The 9,097-nt window shown below is 33.3% G+C and overlaps 1 protein-coding gene across 1 annotated transcript; it reads left to right on the top strand.

Annotated features, from left to right (window-relative positions):
* Positions 1–688: 688 nt before the first annotated feature.
* Positions 689–8,223, top strand: LOC148611990 (uncharacterized). Its single transcript, XM_088593047.1, has 10 exons — positions 689–843; positions 1,319–1,371; positions 1,948–2,063; positions 3,147–3,311; positions 4,133–4,179; positions 4,787–4,898; positions 5,395–5,562; positions 5,951–5,985; positions 7,547–7,598; positions 8,146–8,223. Exons 1-9 carry the CDS (start codon positions 841–843, stop codon positions 7,580–7,582), a joined length of 735 nt encoding a protein of 244 aa, XP_088449173.1. The 5' UTR covers positions 689–840; the 3' UTR covers positions 7,583–7,598; positions 8,146–8,223.
* Positions 8,224–9,097: the final 874 nt, after the last annotated feature.

The raw sequence follows: 9,097 nt of genomic DNA, 5'->3' as shown, positions 1-9,097 counted from the left end.
TGCCTTTTAAGAAAGAACGGTAAAGTGAAAGCAGACAGGTGCGGAAATCACTACTTTCGTTCTGAAATTTAGCCATATCAAGGGGCCTACAGTTTTTGTTCAGAATTGTTTTACCCTACACTGAATAAAGAAAATGAAGTTTTTAGAGTATTGCTGATTCATTTAGCTTTCAGATGACACCAAGTTTGTATACCTATACTAAACAATGCAATATTGGGACTACTTCGTGTCATTACGAAGTACTTTTTGGTATGTACAGGCGACTGGTTTCCGAAATAGTGATATTACACCTCAATATACATATAAATAGAAAAATAGCGTCAATATATTTAAAAATAGAAACAAAGTTTAATGTACGTGGAATATCCTTTGTATCACATGATCATTATAACCAATGAACAAAGAAGACTGTTACACCATATGTAATATAATATATATAATATATATATCCGGATATAAACCATTCTGTTCCGTAAATACGTAATATATGGACCTGTAAATTATATTGACATCGGACTTCGTCCGAGGTCAATTTAATCTGAACAGGTCTATGTATAACGTATTAGCTTTGTTAAAGTCCATGATTGATAAATATTTATGCTTTCTCATATTTAGTCGCTCTTATAAACTCTAAATTTATAACAATGAAATATTTGATTACTCTAATTTTACATGTATATCTCGGTAAAAGGCGGTAAAGGCGCGTCATATCGTGGATTGTAGTGCTGTATTCTTATCTGTCACCTGCCTGCTGATAACAAAAGTACAGGTTCTTTTGACGTCTCTTGTAGGAACCGATACATATACTCATTAGTAAGGACAAAGATAATATTCTGCAAAATGGTAAGATTTATAAATATTTTCATAGATGACAATTAATTCAGTTACCGCACTAGGCACTGGTATTTAAGAAGAAAGATGTTCTAGAGAGACGTTTCGATATTTCGTATTCAAATTTTATATACAAAGGTTTAAAAGCATAATATTCAACTATAGCACGCGAGTTGTGACTTGAGATACAAAGTAAAAGTGAGATGATAGGTTGAAAACCAGGCAGTGTCAAATCCAGATGGTTTGGGGTTAAACTCCATCTTTGAAAAATGGATTACTTTCGTGCAAAATTCAGGTAAAATTGAGCAAGAAATTAGCCCGGAACACCTTATTCAAAATTACTAGATCTACCCCTGCATGGAAAAATACATGATTAAAAGAAGCCATTATAAAAGAAACATCACGCTCTAAACCTTTCCCATTTTCTACCTAGCATAATAGATGAAACTTGCTTCATGCATCTTACATATGCATGTTTTTAATTCAGAAAGTTCGAATGGTCTTGACCCTGGTAGCAGCCACTTGTATATACGCAACTGAGTAAGTACATATTACATGTATAAGTTTCTGTCTTAAAAGTTTTATAATAAAATTTGAATTCTTCAATTCAGATATTTCATGGCGGATATAGTTTCTGATAGGGAAGTATTCTATATGTAATGGGGGATTTCAGGCTTTTATGTGTTCATTTTGTGCCAAAATTTTAACAAAAACAACATTTTCCCATAAAATATGTGTTCAGACCGGAACTCTAACCCTTTGGATCTGTTACTGCATTAGACACAAATTTTCATTATCCTCAAATAACAGACTTCACGAAAAACAGCATTAGACACAAATTTAAGTCATCAAACAATGTAACAATTGAGCTAGGACCCATTTTAAAGTACTCCCTTTTTTTATTAAAATATCAACCGCGCCCGCTTAAATCATTAAAATGAAGTAAAAGGCATCAAATTTATTTTTCAGTATTTAATATACGCGCTTTAGTTTTAAAGCCAATCGAAAAGTTTTAAAGTTCAAAGCCGTTTACGTGTATATTTTATATTTCAAGCGTCAAAACATATAGTGTACAAGTGTATATTGTATAATCTCGTTGATACATTTCGTTTTTAGTGTCGTAGATATGTATGGTATCATAAACACACTCTATATGAAAGCAGATAAAGATGGCGACGGTACCATTACTATATCAGAATTAAATGGTGTTTACCAGGGATTTGATACAAATGGTAGGTTTATTTAACACTGCGTCAAGTGTCTGTCTCTGATTCTGCATTATGTCGTTATGCAGGGCACCAATAACTTGAATAAGCACCTGTCTCCCCTGCTTTTCATTTCCCTGTTTACTTTTTTTTGGTTCTTTTGTTTGTTTGTTTGTTTGTTGGTTTTGTTTTTTTTATGCTGTTGCACGTTTTTTTCTTCGAGTATTGTCTGTTGATGTTTTTGGTGCATGTATGCTGTCTTGCCATCTTTTGTGCCTTCGTTATAATTATAATTCCTTATATAGACACAATCATACTGTCCTAGATGTGAATTCTTGTTGTTGTCACAGGTTCAATGTCTATCATGATAGATGTTTATCTGTTTAGACAGTGCTAACTCATCCCATTTACAAGTGTAGGTTCAAATGTAGACTTAACGTGGAGTTTATGCATTGGAAGCGTATCTATCTGCTCAAACTATATTAAATTAAGTAGCATTCCATATAAGAATCATGCAAAATTTGATTCATGAACCCTACATATTTTTATGTTTGATACTTTGTTCAAAATCTTATAGCTAACTGAAATTAACATGTGGCTTTTCATATAAACCGTGCTCTTTGAATGAACTGTAGAATTCAAAATTAAGGGATATAACTCTGTAAATGACACTAAAATACAACAGAAAGCGTTGTATTTCAATTTGGATTATCTCATAACAGCGGATGGATTTGAATAAATAATTACACATTTCATCATATAGACCTGAAAGGCAACTTAATAACAAAAATGAAAATATGTAGACTTGTTTTAGGTGTCACATTTTTCACAATTTGCATGATTCTTACAAAGACTGGTACTTAATAGAAAATGATCATTTATTGACGTAACGCATGTATCTCACAGAGTGACACTGTTTATACATATGATATATATTGTCTTATACCGATGCCTAGATTAAGTTCGTTTGTTACACTAGCTTAAGGGTTGATAATGGTTATTCTCTAGTCTTCGGTGGCCTTTCTAAATGTTTGACTTTCGTATGATATTTAATTATCGCAAAACTTCACACAAATCTTTTTCTTTTATAATTGGAAATTATTCCTATAGGTGACGGAAGCATCACCAAAACAGAGTTCGTCACTCTGTGGCAGTTGCTAACCCACCAAACAAAAGAGCATGCTGAAGCATTTTTCTTTCTTGCTGATCTCACTGACGACGGTGTTATTGACCAGAAAGACTTAGGTCCAATGTACAATGTATTTGATCTCGATGGTAAGTTCAATAAAAGTTGCAAAGTAATGGTTGTAATTTTAAACAAAGGCATGACTTTAATTGGAACGAGATAACCGATTCACTGGAATACTATGTTACTTCCGCAAACAAGTTCAAATATTCATCGATATCTCTACTCCTCCATCGAACTTTACCGATCGATATAATCCATTAAATATACCAAGAATGGATATAGTGAACATGTTAAAAAGACCACATCTCCAGCGGAATGAAAAATGTCAGCTCAAGGCCATCCATGGGTCTTCAATGAACGACGAGGAAAGTTTAAACCTCTCACCACAGGAAAGACTGAAGCTGGACTCAAAACAACAATATACAAAAGTATAACGAAATAGTTGCCCCGATATATTCCAGCAAAACGAAACAGTACATACAGAGGCCAGAAATTCCAGACTTGGGACAAGCGCAATCAAAATGCAGCGGCTTTAAAGGACTTTGATCACATGATCACAACCCTCCCCCTTTTAAATCTGGTCACTGTGGAAAAAAATACTACAAAATAAAACCCACCTAAAGTCATTTTTGTTCATGAATGAAAATAAAAAGGCACGATTGTAATTTTCAAGAAATAAAAATTGCCGGTTTGGCCATAAGTAAAAATAAAATTGCCGAATTGCCGGTTTGGCCATAACAAAAAATAAATATGCAAGGTTTATATTCAACAATAAATTCCGCGCCGAAGAAAAAATGGCAGGACCTGTATTATCTTAAAATATAAAGGTAGGGTAGAAATTTTCACCCTACCTCCGATAAAAATAAGGTAGTTGCTCCCTTAAAAGTTATTTTATGCTTAATTTTAGGAAATGGTAAAGTGACTGCACAAGAGTTCGGGCAGAAATGGCTAGGGGTACGTACATACTAATATAGGTAATAAAGCAGCAGAATTTGGCGCGTTTTTTTTTTTTGTTTTTTGTTTTTGTTTTTGTTTTTTTTTGTTTTTGTCTGAATGTAATATTCCTTTTGGTTTGTTTGTTTATTTAGAAGTAAATGTACTCCAACTACATTGTATCTAACAAAGAAGATGGTTTAGAACAAATCACATGTCTTTGCTTAGTTTAAGCACAGGTGCACCTGGTTCATGCTTCCAGTTTTTAGTGGAGTCCGAGTTGCTCATTTGCTTTTGTTACTTTATATGTACAATTTTAGTTATTCTATGTTATTTGTTGTGTATGTCTGTTTGCCATATCTGGTCTTTGTCCCTGGATTTCATTCTTTTGATTACCGCTATAACATTGGTTCCCTTGGTTACTCTTTAAATTAGAGAAAAATATTATTGCATTCCATCCTTATAATTCTTCTACAAATGAAGATTATTTTGCTTTTAAATTTTTTTTTGCGATCGTGTTTTATGGAGGTTGAGTAAAAACTTGTTATAGGAATAAGCGAAAAAACCTCGACCAATCAAAAAAGGCGTAACATTCAAAATGAATCGAATTTTGCAAACGTTATTCCAGATTATCAGAGAGACACCTTTCACTGTGTTATTTGTACGATCAGATGCAGACAAAGATGACAGACTAACCAGTGCAGAGTTCAGCAACTTATTCATTTCATTTGATACAGACCGTAAGTTCAAGGAAATACAGGAAACATATCCATCTATCTTTTATTCTGAAATGCGCAAAGTTTCAACATATACATGTGGGAGTAAAACTTGCTATAAAATGTCTACAAGAAACGAATTCAACGATTCGTTTTTTCTTATCCATTTCTATGTTTATGTTTATTGGTTTGGCCTGTTCACCTGTTACAATGTTTGTGTTGTTTCCGCTAGTGGTAACGTTCTTTTTTCATATTTTACCTCTTAACTGGTGTTTTTTTTTTCACATTTGTATAAAGCCCAACGTGTGAATGTCATTATCAAGCGCGACACGAGTCGGAATGTAACGGCTGACTAATGAGGTACGTAGCCGCGGGTTTCAACGATGGACAGAAGTCCAACACTTTCAAATTATATAGGAACGAGTGAAGTTGAAAATATGACAGAACCTTCATTACTCGTTAGTACATGTACTCCTTACTGTACAGTTCTTTATGTTTTCATGCTTCGAATACGTTACAGATGACCAGAAAGTAACCAAAGCTGAAACTGAGACAGCATGGTCGACAAACGGATTTGCCGATACTGTTAAAGATGCCGATGTTCTGTTTGCCAAGCTTGATTTCAATCATGATAGTTTCCTGACAGACCAAGACATGAACCATTGGTTTACCCAGTATGATAAAAACCGTGAGTAGAACGACAAAATCTGCTTCGTAGAATCAAAACTTTTACTGTATAACACCCAAATATAATGGTCAATTTACAGTAAAGTCAAATGTAAGTTAGCTTAAGGAGGTAGACCTAGGGTAAGAGACACAACTTTTATAAATCATTTGAACGTTTATATTTACCGTTTTACATCAATCTCATGTATGCATGTAACTTGGACTGATTTCATCTGTATCAAAGGAAAGCTTGAAAAGGCTTTGGTGAAATTGAATATAATACAAACATATCACTGATTTCAAACATATGTACCTACAATAAAAGGAGTTAAAGTTGATAATTTTGATATATTATTTTTACTTACATGTATACTAGGAGTTTTATGAAAAAAAAATTTTCATATTTCCAGATGATCACAAGTTAGATATTATAGAAACAGTCCAGGTGAGTTTATTTTAAAGGTACAAAGGATGGTATAAACATAATGGCAAATAAAAGGAAAATTGAAATTGACCCGGTATAACATATATTTAAATGAAGATTTGCAGTTTACTTAAAAAGAATTGTAATCTTTTATTTGTTGTTGTTGTTGAAGGGTTTCCCTTTCTTTTTGCTGCTGTTGTTTCTGAAGAATTGGAGATGTGTTCCATTAGCTGTTTTTTTTTTTTATTTTGGTAAATTTGACTTTTTAGTTCCCTTTTCATATGGCCGTCAATTTTAATGGGACGTAATATAATGGTATATTGTTTAGTTTAAATATATTTATTTGCTCAAAAATACAAGCAAGTGGGTTGGACTCAAGTTATAACAACATATTATGGAGGTCCTCACCCATACAAACAATCATGATTACAAAGAATGCATAATGACGGCATTTAGATATTGCAATAGAAATGAAAAGGTAATGCAAATTAACATGAACGATATGAAATTAAAACAAAGAAATGGAATAAAAGGGGGACCTGGCAATAGGGCGGGGTGGGAGTAACGTGAGAGGTAGTCATTTTATATATACATGTACATGCAGTAATATTCAAACCTTTTAGTTCGTGTGATTAAATGATGAACACAAGCAAAAATATTCATGTTTTCAGCGTATGTGAGGTTTTCGTCACCAGTCAATAGAAATTCTATTGTTACGTTAAAACCGCCTAACCATGCGAACAGAGAATTTCTATGTTCATTATACAAATTACATTCCACAAAAAAGTGGATGCAATCTTCGAAAGGATGTCCACAACTACAAGATGGGGTTGGCACTACATTTATACGATAATAAATCAGCATTTAGGTATATTGTTGTTGGTCCGTCCGTCAACACTCAGTACAGTTACACCAAAACGCTTTTAGCTATGTAAATAAAACTTTGGTTAATTGCTCATATTGATAGAAAAATGTTTCCTTTAATTTTGCATTAATTTTTAACATTTAGTGCTTGAGTTATGAGACTTTGCATTACAATGTACATGTTCATACTTAGGCTCCCTTTCATTTTATAAAATTTCTGTTTCACGTTTTCAATTTTTTGTACTTTTTCTTGAAAAAGTTGGGTGTTTCTCTGTTTTAGCGTTCTAACTGAAAAATACTTTCAGCCGACGGGCGTATCATACGCTCACTGCGCAGCTCTTCAGTACATACAAAATTGAGTGATCGAACGAAGATTTTAAATGAGTTTACAGTCAAATTGTGGTATACTGTGTGATCAAAAGGATGGGCTTATAGTTCACTACAAATTGTGGTGGAGGAATTTCTGTCACCGCTGCTAAATGTACACCTACATGGATTTTAGCCGATTAAGTGTTTTATGTGGTTTCTTCATCTTGGTTTCTGCATCTTACATGAACTTGTCTTTTAGTTTAATACCAACCGATTCGCAATTTACATTCTTTGATTAAAAAGACAAGTTCTGGAACAATATTGTTAAATGATATAATTTTATATGTACCGTTTCGGAAAAAAAAGTAGGACTGCATAGCATCGGTGTATTTTAATCAATCCATTGTAGATGTCTCAACTGTTACCGCCAGTGAAACTAGACTGAAGCGATCCTTCATTACGTGAGTTTTTTTATTACATACTAACTGATACTACTAACACATTTCACGCAAACTGTGATTTCCTTTGTCTTTTATGGTAAAATTTAAATATTTAGATTGAAGGCTTTCAAAATACGACAATAATTTTTAAAAAAATAGCGTTAAAAATGTCCCCCCGCGAAAAAAAAAAAATGTGCGGAAAACTTTAAATTTACTGAAATTTTCTAAGTCCAAGGGCCATAACTTCCTTCAAAATCATTCAGCCGTAACCAAAGTCGATATTTATCTAATTTTTATAATAAGGCTACATACAAAAACAAACTTATTTGGTAGGAGCATTACAAAAAAAGTGGACGGACGGACGCCCGGCATTTCCATGTCCCCTTAGGGGACAATATAATCTAATAAAAATGACTGGTTGGCTGTAGAAGTGCTTTTAACATTTGTTTTAATGCTAGTCAAAATCATAATTATGAAGTTGAACGAACTTTATTACTCATATTATTGGAGCCGATACCTTCATGTCTTCAATATCCTTTTGTATATTAATTACGATATTTTTTTACAGATACGCAGGTAACCGTCCTGGTAGAAGAAAGTTGGGTTTTTGTAAATGTGTGGAAATATATGTTATAAAAAATCTTCATTTTTGTTAAATTAACTAGTGAAAAAAATTGTGCTATCTATTAAAATCAAAGATTGAAGTCTTCAAAATCGCTAATCGTCAAATATTCTTTGCCACTTGATTTTGGCTTACAAATGTACTTTCAACAACCGAATTGGCACGAATGCGATATGCTATAAAATCGATTGACTTCCGCTAGAATCTTTGTTCCCTTGATATGATTACTCTTTCGTAATCGTAATGATCCGGGTGATTTCAATCAAAACAACTAGTTACCAGGAACCAGATTAAACAACTTGCAATGGCTATACATGTACATCTATATAGATATCGGGCCCTGATAATATAATGTATATGACCTATATAGTCAACTGTAACGAGCCCTGTGTTTGAATCGGAAAAACTGGGTGATATTACATTAATTCAATGCTAACCAATTATTTCATCTTTAAATGTAAACTTTCTGTTCTCATACAAGCCAAAAAACGCATATAGAAACGTGTATGATATTTTTAAAAGAGGTATATTTTAGCGATCTTTGGGTCGCTTATGATATTGACTAGGGAACCAGATTAGGAACCAACTGCCAATTAATATTTATTGATATCGAGGCCCTGCTAATGTATATAACCTATGCAGTCTTGTAACTGCCCCTGTGACTGAATCGGAAACTGGGTAACGTTCAATGCTAACCGACCATTTCATGTTAATTTCCCGTTATCATACAACTTGACACAAGAAACACACGTAGAACACATGTGCATGATATTTAAAAGGTACATTTTATCTGGTATGAAGCTAGAACTATGAGGCTATGGTGGAAAACACGGCACAGATCTGCAGCATAACTTGGAGTTGTAATATATAATCAAATCATATGCAAATCATATGCAAA

The sequence above is a fragment of the Perna viridis genome, chromosome 7 (genome assembly GCF_037379345.1).
Source record: "Perna viridis isolate PV_CMFRI_1.1 ecotype Kerala chromosome 7, ASM3737934v1, whole genome shotgun sequence".
Taxonomy (NCBI): domain Eukaryota; kingdom Metazoa; phylum Mollusca; class Bivalvia; order Mytilida; family Mytilidae; genus Perna; species Perna viridis.
Note: the sequence above shows the minus strand (reverse complement) of the source record. Positions and strands in the feature narration are given on the sequence as shown.

Bases quoted from the DNA above. Each gene is read 5' to 3' on its own strand.
- LOC148611990 (XM_088593047.1), top strand. The intron at 2,064-3,146 runs GTAGGTTTATTT...TTATTCCTATAG, and splicing joins CCAGGGATTTGATACAAATG to GTGACGGAAGCATCACCAAA. The intron at 4,180-4,786 runs GTACGTACATAC...ACGTTATTCCAG, and splicing joins TCGGGCAGAAATGGCTAGGG to ATTATCAGAGAGACACCTTT.